A 21,806-nucleotide genomic window follows, 5' to 3' on the forward strand; every position below is an offset into this window, starting at 1 on the left:
TTTCTTCAGCGGCTAGTGCCCTTTTATGCTTTCGCCAAGAATCTTGTTCAGTGGGACAATATGCGCTTCAGTTCCGTATCCCCACAGCTGAATTGAGCTGGAACAATGAGGCCCTGGTCGCAACCTTTTTCTATGGCCTCTCTGACCGAATGTAGGATGAATTAGTAGGAAGATCCCTTGCTCTCTTCGTCCGGAAAAACGCTCGGGGCTAATACATCTGAAAGGTGGAGTATTAGACCCTGAAATATCACCTTCACCTTCTTGTCTTCTTCTTTCTGTGTTCCTTCATGTCGGCGCTTCCTCTCGTTTGGTCTCAGCACATCTGGATTCTGGAGCCGCTGGCAATTTCATGGATTGGGAAACTGCATCTTCCATGAGACTTACCCTTTTGCCCCTTTCAATGCCATTGGTGGTCTTGGCAATTGATGGCACTGTTCTCCCAGGAGGCCCTATCCGCTTCCAGACCCTCCCTGTTAAGATGTCGGTAGGGACACTCCACCAGGAGTGGATATCCTTCCTTGTCTTACCTAAGGCTTCATCTCCTATCATATTAGGTCTTCCTTGGTTACGGTTCCATTCCCCACACGTTGACTGGACTGCTGGATGGATCCTGGCTTGGGGTTCCTCCTGTTCCTCTTCCTGCCTACTCAAGGTTACCCCAAAAGAGAAACTTCCTGTTGCCACCATCCCAGTATCTTCTGCTCTTCCCGCTGCATATAGTGATATCGGGAATGTCTCCTGCAATAGTCGGGCTGAGGTACTCTCTGGGTCGTGTAGCACTCTGGTTGAGGAGCCCACCTTGAACTTGAGCCGATCATTCACTTCAGTTTGCTTGGCCATTTACCTTTGCCTATTCCTGGACCCCCTTGGACGCACACACCCAGGCTGACTCATCCACCAGTTCCACGGTCGCTATGCCCTGTGTTGAGATTGTGGTGGCCGCTGCACCTGGCAATGCTGTTCAGTCGGCCTCTGCACCAGTTCAGCCTATGCCCAGTGAAGCTATCCAGCTTGACTTCTGTGACACATCACTTTCTAACCAACTTGATCTCAGTGATCCACTGACTTCTGCCCAGTCTGATGATCCTGTGCTGGATGTCCAGCTCATCTTTAAGGTTCCGGGGGACCCTGCTCAGACACCTTCTTATGCCCTTACCCATTGCTAAGAAGCTTTTAGCCCTCAATAAGTCCTCTTGTCCTCTCCCTACCTTGGTTTCGGTCTCTGAGGATAATCTTAAGTACAAGGTTAGTCAAGTTCTGGATTCCCGGCGCCGTATAGGCATTCTTCAGTACCTCGTACATTGGGAAGGGTTTGGTCCTGAGGAGAGGTCTTGGATCACTGCATCTGAGATCTTTGCGCCTCGTCTGTTGAGGAGGTTTCATCTGGAGTTTCCCTTTAAGCCAGGGCCCAGGCGGGGAAGGGGGAGGCATCATAAGAGGGGGGGTACTGTCATGGTTATGCAGTAATCTTTCTCTGTTAACTTACCTTCTCCTCATGTGTTCAGACTAGGAGGCCAGCCACTCACACCTGGCTGGTTTTATAACCTCTCCTCTAAGCATGGCCCCACCCCAGGCCCTATCAGGGAACCCTATATTAATCTGTGCACTGCAAGCCAGCAGTGCTGATCAACCATTGTGTATCCTTTGTGTGTTTGGCTTCCTGTTCCTGCTTGCTTGCCGTGTGCTCGACATTTATTTCTGTTACCGACCTTGGCGTGTTCTCAACTATTCCTGTCTGCTCGTGACCCTGACCTTTGGCGTGTCCCCGACTATCCCTGTTTGCCTGTGACCCTGAACCGTTGGCGTGAACTCTGTTGTCCTTGTCTGCTTGTGGCCCCGACCTTGGCTTATCCCCTTACTATCCTTATCCTCCTGTTGCCTACTGTGGGCGTGAGCTGGGGGACCCTGGAGCCAGTTGCAGCCCAGTCCATCCTCACCACTAGAGGCTTTGGTGAATACCTGCTGGCTCTTAGACTCCGCGCCCTAGGGAATCTTACGCTCTAACCTTGGTGGGATCCGTCTTGGTGTTCCAGCGGCCCTGCCTTCCTTACCACCTTGACTCCCATCCGCAGCAGTCAGCCGTAGGGTCCACTACCTTGCGGTGCACTCCTGATCCCAACGGTGTGCATCTGTCTGCTAGCCTCAAGGTTACCTGACACAGGCCCTGGACCAACTGGTACACCAGATCCAAATATCTGGGGAGATGCCCCCAGGAGCAGCCTGTACTGTGCAGGGTCACTGCAGCACTCGGGGATTGGGGGCGCGGAGAGATCATTTAAATCCATTTACAGGGAGCCTGTTCTCTCCCTTAGGCGCTGCCCACAGCAGCAGTCCAGGCAAAGGGAGACCGCCGGCATGCAGTGGACGGAGGGGGGTCTCGCGCCATATACATCAGACCTGCCATTGAAGGGGGCGGAAGGTGAATGCCCTAAGGCAAAATGGCACACCTGCTCCTACAGGGTCCGTTGGGGAAAGCCGCTGCTCAGACTGGCCTGTGGTTAGGGCAACTGCCCACAACCAAGATGGCGTTGGCTGCACTGCCTTGTCCCAGAGACCGCAAAAGCCACAGCCTAAAGTATTGGGGAGTCTGACCACATGGTACGCAGGAAGGCCCCAAAACACAGGTCCCAGCGGGGAGCCAGAGCATCCCCCACCCCTTCCTGCCAACAATCAATCCAAGCAAGGATCAATACCTGCCCCACATGAGCCACAGCCTCCGTCCATAAAACAGCCCTGGAAGGTGGGGAAAAATGATGCTACATGGCATTGTCCCAATGGACCCCCTATGGACTAGATTGAGGGTTGACCATCTATTCGGGGGAATGGATACAGCCACCGGTTTGGGAGGGGAGGCGAACAGTACAAAGGCACACACAGTCCAGCTTGGGGGAGGGGGCAAGGGAAACAGGGTAGCCAACCCCACACCAATTCACCCCAGGAGGTATAGGGGGAGAGAAATAGACCCTGGATGGGAGGAGAACCCCGAACCGTGGAGAGTACCAGCACCACACGAGCGCTCATGGAAGGGGCATCTACTTACCGATCCACAGAGGTTGCGGGTAACACTACTGAGACAGATCCTCCTCACCACCGAAGTGGGGATGGGCTGTCGGCCAGGGTAACACTGTGACATGGACTCCGGTCATATGTGTCCCTGTGAGACATTTAACTTGCTCGCTGCTCCGCTCCATGAGCATGTCGCGCCCAACCCAGCACGTACCTAAAGGTCTGCGCGCACTCGCCGAGTTTTTGAGTTCTTTGCTTTTTTGAAGATCAGGGGTCCCTCAGAAGAGGAACAAACCTGTGGGGTACCAAGTACTATAAAGGGTTTAACAGAATCTGATAAGGAACTCTCCCTAATGGAGGAACATAATTTTATTCCAGGGTATCACTCCAAAGGCATGTTTCTACTAGGGTAGGAACAAGGGCTCCCAGGGTGTGATGAACCCAGGCAGACCTAGGAAGATACACTGCTGAAGGCAGGAACACCACAAAAAAGGTGAGAGGCAGCTGAAGGAGAAGCCAGACACAAGGCATTAATTAGCCTGTGGGCTACTGCAAGTGATCAGAGCATCCGACTGCTAAAAAGGAAAACTACCTAGGATCCATCCAGAAATGCAAACAGCCCTCCACTTGTAGAAGAGGGGGCACACCTCCATGCAGAAGGCTTACCTGAGAGGTTGGCTAACCTCTGGTTCTGGGAACTATAGCTCAAATGGTAGGTGGGCTCAAAATGCTCTCCTTTGCCATTTCCACAGACCTCATGCACAGAGACAGATATACTCTGGTCACCCATGGTGTTGCCAATTAAGGTATCAAAAGCAGGCTGGAAGGGATAACGTTCCTAGCAGGACACTTTGTCAGCGTTATGCCTATGCATTTGCACAGACATCAGTCCCATTTGCGACACATTAAGATGCTTGTAACTCGCCATCACCACTAAAGCATAGGGCTCCAGACATTTGCTTCAACCATGCAATTAAATAGGAGCCTACCCTCCTCTATGAAGGTGTTCTATTTGAGATAATCCACTCTTTTCTGAAAGTGCTGCAGATTAAGTTCCTGCCCACATAGGACGGAGAGCCACACCAAACTCGTAATTTAGAAGGGAGTTTAATCTTTTGCCAGTGGTATCCAAAATGTGATCATGCTATCCACCTGCTCTTGGTCTGCCTGTTAATGTGGACCACTGGTGTACCTAAGGTGGGGAAGTTCACTCATTTATTAATCCCCTCTCAAAGAGAAAAGTTTCAACACACTCTCAGGTGGGACCCAGTAACCTCTAGGTCAGGGGTCTTCAAACTACGGCCCTCCAGTTGTTCAGGAACTACAATCCCCATCATGCCTAGTCATGTCTGTGAATGTCAGCGTTTTACAATGCCTCATGGGATGTGTAGTTCCGTAACAGTTGGAGGGCCGTAGTTTGAGGATCCCTGCTCTAGGTGGTTTCTAGTTCTTGCAGAGGAAAAACCCAAAGCAAATATGGTGGGAAGTCTTTGCAGCTGTAGGAGCTCTAAAAGACCCAAGCCCTGGAACACTAGACTGATCCTCCAGGTTAAGGCTAGCATGCATTGCATCTAAAAGGTTTGAAACAACCCTCTGTAAATTTGAGTTAGCTGCATTAAACTGTAATGACCAAAATACAGTCTAAGCAGAGATAGACTGTTGAGATTTTGAATGTTAAACAGTAACAAGGGCCACTGGGACATTTTGAGCTGAGGGGCTCAGGATGTGCAGAGCCACATGCTGCAGGAGATGGTATTGCTTAGACACGCTTAGAAGCTCTGCAGGTAGAATGTGTCGGAGCACAAAATAGGAAATATAAATGTCCAACGGAGGCCCACACCCCTCCAAAATCAATCCCAGTGAGGGTGATCCTATAAAAAAAAATAAGGAGTTCCAGATTATGGGTTTGTTACATTTGGCATACCAGGTATATACCCCCAGAACCACTATGGTGGTATGTGCTAAGGTCATCTATGGCAGCGACTCGAGACCTGAGCTGGACATGGTTCTTCAAGAGCAGTGGAATGACGCTTCCCATGGTCTAAAAAAAGCACCACATTGCAGATACTAGTGCCTGTGTTCACATTGTGGGCTAACTCCGCACATCCAGTTCAGAGGGGTCTGGGTATGGCCTTTAAAGCTAGTGGTTAGGAAGCTGCCGATCCAAATAGCTGCCATGTAAATACCAGCTCAAGCATTTGTGTATCAAGAAGTTTTAACAGAATTCACGAAGGAAAAATGACTTTCAATCTTTTTCATTTAACTTTATTGCTATCACGAGGCTGAGCCCCCTATGTCAGTGGTTCTCAACCTCAGTCCTCAAGTACCCCCAACAAGCCATGTTTTTAGGTTTTCCTTTACACAGCTGCTTTGTATTGATAAGAGCTATTTTATCCAAGGGAAGTTCCCAAAACATGGCCCATTGGGGGTACTCGAGGACTAAGGTTGAGAATCACTGCCCTATGTGAGAGCTCATAAGGATTGATATTTTACACTTTGATGTGTCATAAATGTACTCATCTCTTAATTTCCGATTGTAGGCTGACAACATGTAGAACTTTGTGGGCTCAATGGTGTCAGCCCCCACCCAGCTGTCTTTTGCAAAACTACTGAATCTCTTCACCTGCAACAAGGATTTGGCCAGCAGTTCCCCTCCGCTGTGGTCAGCTCTTTTGAATGTGCTACAGGTGGTGACTGTTGGGATTTTTCAGTCTGGACATTAAAATTCAGTTTTGAAAACAGCTTGGAGATCAAGAGAACAGATATATTCAGAAACTGGAGAAAATCAAAATCATTAGGATTTGCCTATGAACATGGAGGATAACATGGGAATATAAAGTAGAGTACAGAAGACAACAGTGATTTTATGGGAAGACCTATATCCTGTGCATAGAGACTGGCCCTGACTTAATTTCAAGTTGTATGAGAAACGTTCATCTGGAGTTCTTACGCTTCACTGACAGCAGTGTGCGTTCCAGCGGCAGGAAGCGACGGCATCCACCGCCGAGCCTGTCCACCGGACACCATCGCCATCCAGACCAGGATCAGAAACACTCTAGGAAACACTCCCAACATGTCTTTTTATCATGTACCTTTGTGAGTACTGCTTTTCCTAGTTTGTTTAATAAACCTTATGGTATCTCTGCACTTACAGTGGCGCCTTGTTGTTTTTTCATCTACATATATCTCTTCACCTGTCCTTGTCTCCACAAAATAAGGACCAATTGTTGAGTATTATAGGGCAAGATCTGGAGGGCTAATTAGACTCCTGAGATTATTTAGGAAGAGAAAAACAAAAAAAAGTGAAGCATTCCAGTGCAGGAAAATATTATTTTATGAAATGAATGAAAGGTTAATGGTTGCAGCAAGACTGTCCAAAATTTGAAAGGGTGCCTTGACTGAAAAAAAAGTTGAGAAACCCTGCCTTAGAGGTCTTATGTGTAACCCCAACCAAACTTGTAGTCCAGCTCAGAAATGTACAGGAAAGAATAACGGGGTATCTGAGGCCCTGTCAGGCTGGATGGTGCCTCATGATTTTCATTGGCGGCCATGTCTATACTTGTTACAACTGTCCCGAGCATCATTTTACCAGATATATTATATGCACAGGACAGCTTTGTTACTTTATGTATGCAGTATTTTCCCACTCTCTTTGCTGTACAGAATGATTGCTCATGTAGTTAAAGCGGAGCTCCATCCAAAACGGGGAAGCTCCACTTGTCTGCCTCCTACCCACTTGTTTACCTGCGCTGTCTTCATTGAAGGGGCCAATGATGCTATTAAAGCAGAGTTCCACCCAAAAGTGGAACTTCCGCTCATTTGTCTCCTCCCCCCTCCGGTGCCACAATTAGCACCTTTCAGGGGGACAGGATACCTGTCTGACAGTTATCCTGTTCCAACTTCCGAGAGTCTGCACTGCGGCCCAAGACGGCAGCTGCGGTGCCAACATCGCGCCAGGACAGGCAAGTGTCCTATTATTAAAAAAACAAAACAAAATAAGTGTAGCGCTAGGAAGAGGGGTCAGAAAAATGCAGTCTATGGACTGACAGTTCAAAGTTCATGTGCTTAAAGGAACATCCCTGGAGAGAATATGAAAAGTCCTCTGGAACAGATCTCAACAAGGGTGTAAACCATCTGTGGGAGGGAGCCCACACACCACCAATAGAAGTGAAAAGGCTTACCGGACTCGGTGGACCCAACAAGGCATACGCCAGGTAGAGTCAATCAGGCTTAGGTGGTGCTGGACTGCAATTGGCCCGGAAGGGCAAAGTTGGTGGAGTGGCTACCACGTGGTTGTATTCCTCAAACGTAATCGGGCCCAAAAATATGGAGTACGGCACCCATAAATCGTATCCCTCAGATCAGCGTTAGAACCAGCAATATCAGCAGCAAAATGAAGGAAGAGAAGGAATGGCCAAATAGTGTAAATCCGTTTAATTGGAAATATATTAAAGTATACACTCACATGAAAAGATATCTAAAAACAGCGCTGTGAAGAAGTGGCGACAGTGGGGTTTACCCGACGCGTTTCGTCTGCATAGACGTCGTCTGGGGGGTTCGAACCCCGTCGGGTAGGACCCCACTGTCGCCACTTCTTCACAGCGCTGTTTTTAGATATCTTTTCATGTGAGTGTATACTTTAATATATTTCCAATTAAACGGATTTACACTATTAAAAAAGTATACACTCACATGAAAAGATATCTAAAAACAGCGCTGTGAAGAAGTGGCGACAGTGGGGTCCTACCCGACGGGGTTCGAACCCCCCAGACGACGTCTATGCAGACGAAACGCGTCGGGTAAACCCCACTGTCGCCACTTCTTCACAGCGCTGTTTTTAGATATCTTTTCATGTGAGTGTATACTTTAATATATTTCCAATTAAACGGATTTACACTATTTGGCCATTCCTTCTCTTCCTTCATTTTGCTGCTATTGCTGGTTCCAACGCTGATCTGAGGGATACGATTTATGGGTGCCGTACTCCATATTTTTGGGACCGATTACGTTTGAGGAATACAACCACGTGGTAGCCACTCCACCAACTTTGCCCTTCCGGGCCAATTGCAGTCCAGCACCACCTAAGCTTGATTGACTCTACCTGGCGTATGCCTTGTTGGGTCCACCGAGTCCGGTAAGCCTTTTCACTTCTATTGGTGATGTGTGGGCTAGATGGTTTACACCCTTGTTGAGATCTGTTCCAGAGGACTTTTCATATTCTCTCCAGGGATGTTCCTTTAAGCACATGAACTTTGAACTGTCAGTCCATAGACTCCATTTTTCTGACCCCTCTTCCTAGCGCTACACTTATTTTGTTTTTTGATATTCTTTACACTTGCTGGTTGTGCTAGCTGCTGTTTTATTCCCCTTTTTGGTAGCGCAGAATTATTGTGTATATATTTCCTATTAAGTGTCCTATTATTAAAAGCTAGCAGCTGCAGTATGTGTAGCTGCTGGCTTTTAATTTTTTTTTTTTTGGGCGGACCTCTGTTTTAAGACGGCCTTGGTCAAGTATAGAGGTGGAAACAATATGCTTTGGGGCTTTCTCTGCTAAAAAGGTACAGGCTACATTGAGGGGCCCATGCATTGTAAAATCCTGGATGAGAACCTTTCCTCAGCCAGAACACTGAAGATGGCTGAAGCCCACAAGCATTGATTTCCTGGATGCGGTGAATGCTGTTCATTCACAGCTTGTTCACAGGCATGATCATTGTTTCCGCACTGAATCTTGGGAAGCCTGACACTAAGCTCCCAGGAGACAGTGCGGTGTCGGGGAAAGGCAATAAACTCCTCCCATGGGAGGAGAGACAGGAAGTGCCACAATAAAGTACAATATAAAAGGTAATTACAGCGATAAAACATTTTTTCGTGCGGCATTTGAACATCTATGCAATTAACTGAAGGAGGTAAGATTAAGTTAAAAATTTGAGTGGAACCCCGCTTTAAGGTCATGGAGTGGACTAGCCAGTCTCCAGACCTTAAGCCTATAGACAATTTATGGGAGGGAGCTGAAACTTCCAGTTGCCAAGCGACAGCCAAGAAACCTTAAGGATTTAGAGAAGAGCTGTATATAAAAAAAAAAAAAAAAAAAAAAAAAAAAAGGAGTGGACCAAAATCCCTCCTGAGATGTGTGCAAACCTGGTCACAAACTACAAGAAATGTCTTACCTCTGTGCTTGCCAACAAGGGTTTCACCACCAAGTACCAAGTCATATTTTGCTTGGGGATCAAATACTTATTTTACTCACTGAACTGCAACTCCAGTTATAACATTTGTATCATGTGTTTTTGGTTCATGTTCTATCTCTATCATTTTAAATACACCTATGATAAAAATTATACGGAAAAAGCAGAGTTCTGGACACACTCTGAAGGATGGCTGCCTTCCTTTTTAACCCCAAGTACCCCTTTTCTTTTCCAACCACCCAACTTATGGATACATCACTATCCAGCTATTACAGCCACAGACTATACCCCTAAGGATTACTCCATTTGGAGCACCAGATAAACACAGACTATACTGATAAAAATTATAGATCCTTTATTTCTTTGTAAGTGGGCAAAGTTACAAAATCTGAAAGGTGATCAAATCATTTTTTTCCCCACTGTATGTAGAAAAAAAAAAAATATATAATTTTTGACATTACAGGCACTTGCACAAGAACATGTTTGGTTTAAAGATTTTTTTTTTAAATCTCTTTGCTGTTAAAAGAATAAGACAAAAACACAAGCCTGATAACATGGATTATTTATTTTGCTTTTGAATTGTTACATGTTTTTGATTATCCTGTGTAGGGTGAAACTAGAACGGTTGAAAATACATACACAAATTTGAGTACATCAATAACCACTTTTTTCATTTTTGAGCTAGACTAAATTTTCACAACCACGTGTGTGCTAGGTAATCAAACCAACACAGAAGCAAACTTTTAGGCAGAATACTGGTCAGTAAAAACAAAAGCAAAAAAGAAAAAAAAAAAAAAAAAAAAGAAAAAAAAATAATATATATATATATATTTATAAAGAGCTACCAGATATACAGACAGGCTCAGTTCCACATTCACTACTGCATTTATAAAGCGCAAGTATTAACGTTTTGTTCGGAGATTTCAAGATCAGTGCATGGATTTTTGCTTTCAAGCGGACAGACGAACAGACATCAAGAAACAAAAAAAGAAAAAAAAAAAGATACTCAAGTGGAATGTAAAAAAAAAAAAAAAAGAGAAGTTGGAAAAATGCTGTGAGAGCCTGAACAGTGACTAACTGAATACAGTACTATGTGCATTAATACAGTTTACCAGTTAAATATATTGTTTTACAGAAAAAAGTATCTTGAATGTGTGCTCATAACTTATGTTGTAAAGTAAGGAGAGGAAAACAGCCGATGGTGCACCAACAAAGAAAGGTTTGGAAATGCTCACAACCATGGGTAAATGTATAAAATGAGCCTGAACTTGCCTAAAAACAGTCTCAGAAAATATTCTTCTGAAGTGCAGCATCTTGTGGTGCCTGTAAGTACAATGTGTTAGTCTTTAAACCAACCATTTTCAAAGCAGGGTTCCCCCAGAGGTTGCCAAGAGTTCCTTGAGCTGTGACTGGTTGACCTTCCTTTTGATAGTGCCTGTATAGTTTCAGTACCAACAACACTTGGCAAAGCCAGCAGAATGACACCAATTAGCTGTCTGTAAGCGTTGCAATATTACTACTGACCACCACTGTAAGGGGCCATTGTCTCTTGATAAATTGGTTTTAGTAAGGGTTCCTTAGAAGCCTGGAAATTCAGGGATTCCGCTTGATTAAAACGTTTGAGAACAGCTGCTTTAAACTGACCTCCAAGTGAAATGTAAAGAAAACAAGTCATGGAGATAGATATAGGAACTGCTGACTTCTTTCTAAAATAACAGTTCCTGGCTGGAGCAACCAGAAAAACTAAAGTCTGTATATTAGCCGTATTTTTATCTTGGGCATGTTTTAGGCCAAGTTAAGTTCAATTAAAATGACCCTATGCCCCTTGTATATGGCTGAGACAAGGCTAATGATCTCCACTTGAAGCATATTGGGCTCATATTCACCAAAAAAAAGGGAGGGATGGCGTCTGTCTGCGCTCCGCTATGCAGAGGGGACACAGACCCACTGTTCTTTATGGAGCTGTCGATTAGAAACAGACAGGTGGTCCATTTCCATCTAACTGTCATCCAATCCACTCTTTTAGGCAGACAGGGTCGGAACAAAGGCCGACGGGTGTCAGCTAACTTCCGCCACTCCATAGAGAGCTATGGATGGTCCGATCAGGTCCTGAAAAACTGACAGGCGGACCTGATCAGACAGCGCGTGTAAAACCAGCCTTAGGCTCCATTCATACTTGTTCAACTCCAAAGTCGTGACGCAACTTTGGATGGGTGCGACTTGGCTGTGACTTGTTGTCCTTCTACAAAATCTGACCCACTGTTGTATGTAAAACATTAAGGTATAACTTTCATGCAACTTTTGAGGGTTAACATTGAAGTCTATGGCCCACAAATTGCATGAACGTTGGACCAAAGTAGTGCATGAAGTCGCACATAGATGAATGGTTATCACTGAAAAACATAGGGCACAGCTTGTCATGAGACTTTGATGTCCACAGTCATATGACAAGTCTCACAAGAATGAATGGGGTGTTAATGTGTTTACATGACTTTTAAAGTGACCACCAGTCAGAAGAGCCTCCAACTACACTCCTCTCTGGATCCTGAGCTGTATAAATGTGAGGGAAGTGATCTCAATCATGGTGAAACTGAACAGGTACTTCACTGGCCCACAACTGGGAGAATTGTCTCTTCTAGGGCCAATTTAAGAGTTAATTCACCCATGAATGCAAATTTATGTTACCCATTCATACTGCAGCATGTGCAGTTTTGCATTTAGCACTACCCAAAGTAGGTAATAAACGTGCAGCCGTTTTGGTGTGCTGCTCATAACAAAAAAGTGCCTTAGATAGATCATCACAAAAGGTCACGGTCACATTTGATTTGAGGTTTATCGGCATAAAACTATAAAGCCTAACGAAATAAAGACTGGTAAAACGTCCAGGTGAGGAAAGCAGAACAGCGTGTGATGGCTGTAAGTTAAAAAAAAAATATATATATATATGTAAACAGTTAAAATTATGTGGGTAAACTAAGCAATACATAGCAAATTCAAAGTTTACTCCACAAACAGGATACTTGCATGATTACCTTGCAGCATCGTTCTATTAAAGTCACCCTATTATTGACAAGTACTTTACAGTATGTATTCGCGCTCCTGATACATGTAGTAAAACTTGTATTTTCATCTACCTTACACATAGAGACTTAGCCAATTAGAAGGCAAAAGGTAAGCAGTGTACCATAATCTAATCCAATGCAAAAAAAAAAAAAAAAATTACATAAACAGCTTAATTTACATGCCCATTCTAAGCTGCGGAAAATGGATTCCAATTGGATGCTAGTGATTAGTACATACCATTGATCTCTGCATTATGACATTAAAAGGCACCCACCCCTTTTTTTAAAATTATGTGGTCCCAGGAAGGAAAAAATAAAAATAAATTGTAGAAACCATGATCTCTAACCCAGGACAGCTGCAATTTCACGTTGCTAGACGTTATCACAAGGTACACACAGGCTAGACAGTCATAAGTCATGCCAAAAAGTAGCATTGCAGTTGCAGCCAGGACCTCTAGTGAAAAAGGTCTATGGAGTGCCCAAGAGTTTTTAATATGGCGCTCTATTCAGGCCTTTATTCTTCCTTTAAAAAAAGAGGTGCTGTTGATAACAGACAATAGATCAGCAAGGTCTCTGAAGGCTGAGCCCTTAGATAAAAAACAATATTAAAGAGAAAGGTGCTACCAAAAAATGTCTCTTCGGTTCCAAGAGGACTTATGTCAGTGTTGTCCTGAGCAGATCAGTCCAACCTAGTACAGTCAATCTCAGAGAAGGGCATCAACCCTGGAAGTTGACCCAAGGGCTTATTACCAATCAGTCTTCTATAAAGGAATAAAAGTTTACCTTTCCTGGGAACATGTTAAGAAAGCCTACATATAGGTGAGTGAATCTACTGGCAACCATTCAAAAATGACATAACATCTTTGGGTGAAGTTCCTCAAAGCTGAAGATCTAAAAAAAAGTGCACACATCAATCCAAAGATGCAACATGATGCCAAAAAACTGTATTCAGGCTTACAAAATGAGGCTTCCAGATGTAGCATTTAAATCAGACAAATGCATCATCATTACAAAGAGCAAACCCCCAAACAGCATAGAAGTCAACTCATCCCAAGGGTTACAGTATGTTAACATCTGTTACGTGTACAACAGAATTGTACTTCGACTTTTTGTCCTAAAACAGGTCATAAGATATGAGGAAAAATCCGAATCTAGAGTGATTTTAGCAACAAAGTCCCATAATCACAGTGTTCAGTTTAAAAAAGAAAACTTAAATCACACAAGAGCTAATTACATATTGAAACCTTAGATATATGATATACAGATAGAATATACCATATATACATAAAAAGTTACAATGTTTGTCTCCTGTAAAATGCCCGATTTACTTCTTAATCCACAAAATGTTCTGCTACACGGAAGTTGTGAAAGTCGATGTACTATTCTCTTTACTGGTCGCACAAAGGGGATATACAATACAGAGTGATGGTGAACAAAATAAAAGAAAAAAAAAAAAAACAAACAAAAAAACAAAAAACAAAAATAATTGTTGTGTGGCAGTTGTTAGTTGTCTGCCTCTACATTGTCAGGCTCGTCGTTCTGTTGTTCTGAGGTCCATAGCTGGAAAACACAAAAAAAGCAGTACTTTAGTTTGTGCATCATAAACGTGTGCCAGTAGGCTCAAATCAATGTCTTCATTATACAATTCTGTATTTGGTTTCATTTGTTTAACCCAACAACAGATCTTTAAACGCTACTCTCACAGGGAATGAAAGGTTTCATATGAGTGGATAGACTTGCATTGTGAGAAGGAGCAGTAAATCAGAACTAGAGGTCGACCGATATATCGGCCGATATTTGGCTTTTTTTACTTAATCGGCATCGGCCGATTGTGCTGATAAAAAAAGCCGATTCAGCGGGACTCCGTGGAGAAGTTTTCAGTTTAACCATTTAAAGACTAAATCTTTTCTGACACTTGTTGCTTACAAGTAAAAATCCTGTATTTTCTGCTAGAAAATCACTTAGAACCCCCAAACATTATATATATTTTTTTAGCAGAGACCCTAGGGAATAAAATAGCGGTTGTTGCAATATTTTATGTCACACGGTATTTGCGCAGCGGTCTTTCAAACGCAATTTAAAAAAAAAAAAAAATACACTAATGAAATTATAAAAAAGCAGTAAAGTTAGCCCATTTTTTTTTTCGTCCAAAAGTTTTGATTACCTGTTTTTGTGTATTTAATATTTAAGATATAGTTATTTTTTTTTAATCTAAATTCTACATACAAGTGAACTGATTGGAGGTTTGTTTTGTTTAATAAATGTTTAAATATAAAAAAATTTCTGTATCACTTATTACTTAAGGCTGCTTTCACACTGGAGCGGGCATGCGTTGACAGTAAAACGCTGTTAATTTTAGCGGCGCTATTCGGCTGCTAGCGGGGCGCTTATAACCCAGCTAGCGGCCGAAGAAGGGGTTAAATGCTCCCCTGAAGCGCTGCTGCCGAAATGCTTTGCAGGCACTTCGGCAGCGGTGCGCATTCATTTCAATGGGCAGGAGTGGTGGAGGAGCGGTATACACACCGCTCCAAAGATGCTGCTTGCAGGACTTTTTTTTAACAACCTGCCAGCGCATCTCCTCAGTGTGAAAGCACTCGGGCTTTCATACAGACTGCAGGGGAGCCGTTTTACAGGCGTTGTTTTTAGCCCAAAAGCGCCTGAAAAACGCCCCAGTGTGAAAGGGGTCTAACTGTTAGATTTTATGAGATGAAGGGAAAAAAAAAAAAAAAAAAAGAAAAAAAAAAAATCGGCCTAATATATAGGCCCAAAAAAATCGGCATCATATATCGGCCATCGCGATTTCTAAATATCGGCTTTGGCATCGGCCAGAGAAAAACCCATATCGGTCGACCTCTAATCAGAACTATGGTGTAGCACTGCAAACCCAGAAGTACTTTTCCATATTAACATGTGATGAAGCACACATTATCGCATTACACCAGAACACTGAGGGGGGACTAAAGAATAGTTTACATTTGAACTCAACTAAATATGACCTCAGAAGTCCAAGGTGTAGTGGACTTTTGAAAAGCAGGGAAGGCGTGAGGTAAAGAAGGCAAATGAGATGGAGAAAAAATATTTTTTTGGATAGTTTTCCCCAAGTCCATTGAGGGACACAGCTGTATGGTAACAAGCAACCAAGGGTTATACTGCCACATACAGGACAAATAGGAAGTGAAGGCCAGCCCACTAGAGGCTCCAACACCTGCTGAGTTACGCTTAGTCTCCTCAAGAGAAAGGAGGTCTCCTTCCTCCCTGCTGTCTTGAATTGGAAGATTCGTACAATGAACAGCTACTGATAAATTCATGAAAAATATTGAAAATCTCTCCAGTTAGTCATGTGCAGAAACCCATGGCTGCTTATTGCAACTTCCAATAGAGAAACAAGAAGGAAGAAAGGGCAAAGAGGAAAGGGAAAGGGCAACAGATGAAAGGAGGGAATGCAGGAAAAAGGTGGAGGGAATGGAAGGAGAAAAAAAAAAAAAAAAAAAAAACAAAAAACAAAAAAAAAAACAAACAAAAACAGTCCGGTGTCCAGGAAGGCACCGCCTCTCCGAGCTCAAGGAGACTATACTTACTGTAAGATTGTCCCTTAGTAGCTGCATGATAAGAGTGCTGTCTTTGTAAGACTCCTCATTCAATGTGTCCAGTTCAGCTATTGCCTCATCAAATGCCTAGAGAAAAAACAAAACAAAAACAAATTATATAGACCAGTGGTCTGCAAACAGTTGCCTGTAGCAACCCTTTGCATGCCCTTATCTGGCCCTGGAATCCCTCCCACTGGTACCAAAAGCATGAGACCATTCCTTCCACTGACACCAACTATAGGTTACTATTCCTTCCATAAACATAAATTAAGGAACTCTATTCCTTCACTGACACCAATGATTAGGCACCATTCCTCCCATTGTCATCAACGATGGGTCACTATACCCTTCCACCAATACAGATTGAGCACCATTACTGTCACTACCAAATAAAGGCCCCCATTTCTTCTACTAACCACAGGCACAATACATTTTTTTTTTTTTTACTCCCACTGATCAAACCTGAGGAACCTTTTTCTCTTTTTACTTGCTGGGACATTCCCTATTCCCAATGGCCTCAGTCTTGCCTCCTTAATGTCTAAAGGATATTAAACCCTTTGTTTAGAAAGCCTGGAGACCTCTGATACAAGACTGTCTGAAATACCCTAAGCAATCAGTGCAGAAAAGTGGTTAACTTTCTATAGTTTTTTTCTAACACTGACCAAACTGCAGCCCCTTGCTTTGTCTTTTAATCCGGCCCTTGGGGCACTATTCCTCCTGACGACATCAAGGAGGCACCATTCCTTCCACTGGCACCAACAGTGGGGAACCATTCCTCTTGCTGACACCAATGATAGGGTGTTTTTTCTTCCACTGACACCAGCAATGGGGCATAATGCCTCTCACTGATTTAATCACTTGACCTCTAGAAGATTTACCCCTCTGACCAGGATTTTTTTGCTTTTTGGCACTGCATTACTTTTGACAATTGTACGATCATGCAACACTGTACACAAATTACATTTATATTATTTTCTCCCACAAATAGAGCTCTCTTTTGGTGGTATTTGATCACCACTGCTTTTTTTTTTTTTGATCAGCGACTTCTAGCGGGACTGCGGACAATCTGACACTTTGTGAGAGCGAACTGCCACTGACATCACCAGTGACATTACCGTGATCAGTGCTAATGATATACATGGTCACTGTACTGACACTGAGCAGGAAGGGGTTAACATCTAGGGCAATCAAGGAGTTAAATGTGTGCCTAACAAGTGTTAAGTGTGTGTACTGTGAGCTACTTTTACTGTGAATCTAGTGGTTTTCATTCCCTGCTGTTGAAAAACCAACTAGATCCCGTCACTGAACATAGCTCTGTGCTGTTTACACTGAGAGCTGTCTGTGTTCTGTGAGGCTCAGAGCCAATCGCTGGTGGTCAATCATTAGCTGGGACCTGGTGATCGGCATGTGCTGTGCCAAAATCACAGCAGGGCAGGCCTGTGCACACCCCCTACCTGGAACTGCAGAATCATGTAAAATAATATAAATCACTATTCCTCCCACCGCTACCAATCACGGGGCACTGTTCCTCCCACCGCTACCAATCACGGGGCACTATGTCTCCCACTATTACCACTCATGGGGCACTACGCCTCCTTTTACCGGCTACAGGCACAATGTAATTTTTTTTTTTTTTACTTCAATTGACGCTGGGGCAATTTCCACTGTCACTGCCCACTGTGACCCCCCTAAAGTCTGATGGACAGCAAACTGGCCCTTTGTTTAAAAGTTGAGAAACCTGCTCTAAAAGGATGGCACAGGCAAACTACAGCCTGTCAATCTCTAGAAGCAGTAAGAAGCTCAAAAGTCAAGGAGCAAACTGAAACCATTTAAAAGCAAAGATGTCATATAACTAATTATTAAAAGGTACCACTGTCATCTAACGTCTATAGTCAGCACAGCCAACAGGATGACAAGGAAACCATAAAATCTTACCGTTTTTGCTAAGCTGCAGGCTTTTTCTTGGGAGTTAAGAATTTCATAGTAAAATACGGAGAAGTTAAGAGCCAATCCAAGTCGAATAGGGTGTGTTGGCTGCATCTCACGCTTGCTAATTTCAAAAGCTTCCTGATAAGCCTTTTGAGAGTTGTCTACAGTAACTGTAAAAAAAAAAACAAAAAAAACACCACATTAACATGTTACATGCTTCCTCAGAGCAGGTAAGGGTCTCCACTGCTTGAGATAGTCACATATGTTATACATCTTAAAATACATTGCAACCCACCCACAGGGCATTAGGAAGCAAAAGTACCCACAGACATGAAATGACAGTTTACCTTTCTGGCAGTTTACAGTCACCGATCTCTGCTCCTGGAAGACAGAGAGCTGAGCGATCAGCAGTCATATGAACGCTCCGTTCTCCAGCATGGAGCCGACAGGGGACAGGTGCAGCATACAACCAATGCTGGCGCATGGAGGGGAGTATGTTTTTTTGCATTCCCACACTTATCCCTTTAATGGGACAGATGGGCAAAAAAAAAACAAAAAAAACAAAAACAAACCTAAAGCCGACATGTAACTTATTCATTTGGTTATAGGCTTGTACCTTCAGGTGATTGGACACTGGCTTTGATAAGGTGGGGCACCTTCCCTGTAACCCTACCTCAATGAATCCTCAGTTTTGTAGCAAGCAATACAGAAAAACATGGAGTGTAAAAGCGATTGTAAAGCAGGGTTGCCAAAAAAAAAAAAAAAAAAACACACAACACAAAATAACCCCAGATTTTACAGACTGTTTGTGAATTTACTGACGGTCAGTAAACCTGTTCTAGATGCAATTTCTTTTTCTGCAATAGTTTTGCACAGAGCAGCCCTGATTCTCCTCTTCTCAGGTCCACCACCAGCCCTCCTGGTTTTTCTCCTCCACGGAGGGCCCCCATAGCAAACCATTTGCTATAGGGACACTCGCTCCTCTCTGTTGTCTGCATCTATTGCCACAGACAGCGGGGCTCAGCCCCGCCCTGTCACTGGTTGTGATTGCCAGCAGCAGGAGCCAATTAGGCAGGAGAGAGCCTAGTTAGCCTCTGTTCTCATATATCATGATTGCGCTCAAGTATAAGAGGGGGAGCTTCATGCAGAAGGCGCTTTACCTGAATGCATAAAGGATAAAAGAAAAAAAAAAAAAAAAAGCTTCTGCCTTTATAACTACTTTGAGGGAGGGTGGACTGCATCCTGTACTCCAAGATATGGAATGTACAGGCAAGGTAAATTTCATGTATAAAAAGATAATGCCATAGAAGAAAAAGGAAAATCCGAAGTCAGGAGAGATCTCCAGGCAGGAGAGATATCGGGAGTCCCCATATAGACAAAAGACCATTGGATTAGCTGCCCGGATTCTTCCTATAGCAAAAACACTTTGGATGGACTGACCCTATAATCACAAAAAGATTAGAAAACCTCAAATACAACTCAGCTCTAGGTAATTATTAATATTGATAAAAACTCCACCTTGTTTCTTATCTCCAGTTGCTACTTCAGAAAGGTACCGATAATAATCTCCCTTCATTTTCAAGTAGAAGACCTTACTTTCTGGTGGTGTAGCATTAGCGATCAAATACTTTTCCAGAAGATCCTGCACAAGAAAAAGTGTGTTGCGTCATACAGGTGCTAAAGACAGATTTAAAAAAGCATTTTTAGGCAATAAGTAAAATCAGTCAGTGAATTGCTAAAGATATATAGAAACAGTGCAATTAAAAATTTGACCCATTTTTCTCCATTCCAGGCAGCTTACGTTGGATTAAGTCAATTTGCACTAACCAGATTCTCTCTTTGCTTAATATATAATCAATCAGGTTCAACCTTTCAAGGCAAGTTGACTCACAGCTGTAAGAAACTTCTTACCACTATTTGATACATTGAGACTCTATAGGTAAGAGAGTAAGGTGCCTACAGTGGGTGCATTTGACATCTACTGCATTAGGAACCAAGAAAAATTCACAGAAAAATGAATTTGTGATGAAAGGGAGCAGCTAGATTATGTTCTCTATGTGGATTTCAAAGTTAAAAGCGATAATATAAAGACAGAATAAAAACACAAAAAAAAAAAAAAAACCAGACATGTTAGACTTACCTGCTCTGTGCAATTGTTTTGCATAGAGCAGCCCCGATCCTCCTCTTCTCGAGTCCCTCGCTGGCGCTCCCAGCCCCTCCCACCTGCCAAGTGCCCACAGCTTGCTATGGGGGCTCCAGAGGCAAGGCTCCGTGTCTCCAGTCAAACACACAGCTTGGCCCTACCCTCTCTCTCATTGGCTCACTGACTGTTAGAGTCAGCAGCGGGAGCCAATGGCACCCGCTGCTCTCTCAGCCAATGAGGAGAGGGAGTCCCTGGACAGTCTCTAGCGCACACTGCTGAATTGAGATGGGGCTCAGGTAAGTATTAGGTGGGGCTGCTAAACAAAGGTTTTTTTACCGTCATGCATAGAATGTATGAAAGTAAAAAACCTTGAGCCTTTAAAATCACTTTAACCACTTCAATATCAGGCACTTTTCACCCTTCCTGTCCAAGCCACTTTTCAGCGATGTCACTTTTTAAATGACAATTGCACGGTCATGCTACACTGTACCCAAACAAAATTTTTATCATTTTGTTCCCACAAATAGAGCTTTCTTTTGGTGGTATTTGACCACCGCTGAGTTTTTTATTTTTTGCTAAGCAAATAAAAAAAAAAAAGACCGAAAATTTAGAAGAAGAAAACAAAAAAAAAAAAAGTTTGTTAGTGTTATAAAATCTTGTAAAAAAGTAAGTTTTCTCCTTCACTGAGGGGCACTAATAAGCTGCACTGACTGGCACTGATAAGGTGGCACCGATGAGGCGACGCTGATGGGCATCACTGGTGGTCCTGGCAGGCATTTTAATGGGCACTGATTGGCAGCTGTCTGGTGGTCTAGGGTGGCATACCTGGATTTCCTTTGTGGTGGCCATCCCTGGTGGTCCTGGGCAGGCAGCGCTGATAAACAATCAGCACAGACCCCCCTGTCAGGAGAGCAGCTGATCGGCTCTCCTCTACTCGCATCTGTCAGACGCAAGTAAGGAAAAGCCGATAAATGGCTATTCCTGTTTACAGCGTGATCAGCCATGATTGGACACGGCTAATCACATGGTAAAGAGCCCGTCAGAGGCTCTTTACCAAGATCCGTGATGCAGTGTGTTAGACTGACACGTGGCACCACCGATCGCCGCACGCCCTAGGGGGCGTGGCTTATCCTACTGGGTGTCATATGACGCCCAGTCAGGATAACAGAACCACTTCCAGACCGTCATTTTGCTATAGGCAGGGCAGGAAGTGGTTAAGCTAGTGACTGAACAGCTCCTTAAATACCACCTTGTGGCTTGAAAATAAGAGAAAAAAAAAATGCAATAATTAAGGGTGAAACTCACTTTAATAAAAATAAATGCACATCTTTTTGCAAGTAAAAAAAAAAAAAGTGCATTATTTTTTAAATTGGAAGCCTGGAAAGCATTGGGTGCTATGCAGGGCTCTGTGTGTAAGCTGTTTGGCCATACATCGTACAGCCAAGCAGTTACAGATTAACAGGAAGCATCAATGAACTTCCACAGCGCTCAACAGTGCCATGGTAGTTCAGTAGTACTACAAGCTGACAGCTGCAAAGGCTGTTGGACCTGGTAGTTTTCAATTCACAGAACTCAGTGAATAAGTGACGTGGACGGACAGAGCCCCGCAGGGCCACGTTCTCTGCAGATTCTGGCAGAGAACGGGGAGAGAAGACAACCCGCCATCTGTGACATCGGGGGGCTGGTGGATTTGTAACATGTTACACCATGAATATGGGTGTAATGTTACAAAAAAAGGTGAACTCATCCTTTAAGTGTTGAGCTCCATACAGATAAAAAAAAAAAAAAAAAAAAACCACACAAACAAATGAAAGCCCATTTGAAGTCTCACTCAACTTTCCTCTTGATATTAATCCCTTCCCGCCAACGTAACACATATGCGGCCCCACCGCAC

The 21,806-nt window shown here is 43.6% G+C and overlaps 1 protein-coding gene across 1 annotated transcript in view; it reads right to left on the bottom strand.

Moving 5' to 3' along the window:
• Window positions 1-9,736: 9,736 nt before the first annotated feature.
• YWHAB (tyrosine 3-monooxygenase/tryptophan 5-monooxygenase activation protein beta) overlaps window positions 9,737-21,806 on the bottom strand; it is a 34,842-nt gene continuing 22,772 nt past the window's right edge. Inside the window, exons 3-6 of the mRNA XM_073608042.1 lie at window positions 19,288-19,411; window positions 17,776-17,939; window positions 15,832-15,927; window positions 9,737-13,813 (exon numbers count right to left, since the gene is read on the bottom strand). Of these exons, the coding sequence (XP_073464143.1) occupies window positions 13,757-13,813; window positions 15,832-15,927; window positions 17,776-17,939; window positions 19,288-19,411 (441 nt within the window). The 3' untranslated portion in view covers window positions 9,737-13,756. The remainder of the gene's footprint in view (window positions 13,814-15,831; window positions 15,928-17,775; window positions 17,940-19,287; window positions 19,412-21,806) is intronic.

This window comes from Aquarana catesbeiana, linkage group LG12, assembly GCF_042186555.1.
Source record: "Aquarana catesbeiana isolate 2022-GZ linkage group LG12, ASM4218655v1, whole genome shotgun sequence".
NCBI classification, from domain to species: domain Eukaryota; kingdom Metazoa; phylum Chordata; class Amphibia; order Anura; family Ranidae; genus Aquarana; species Aquarana catesbeiana.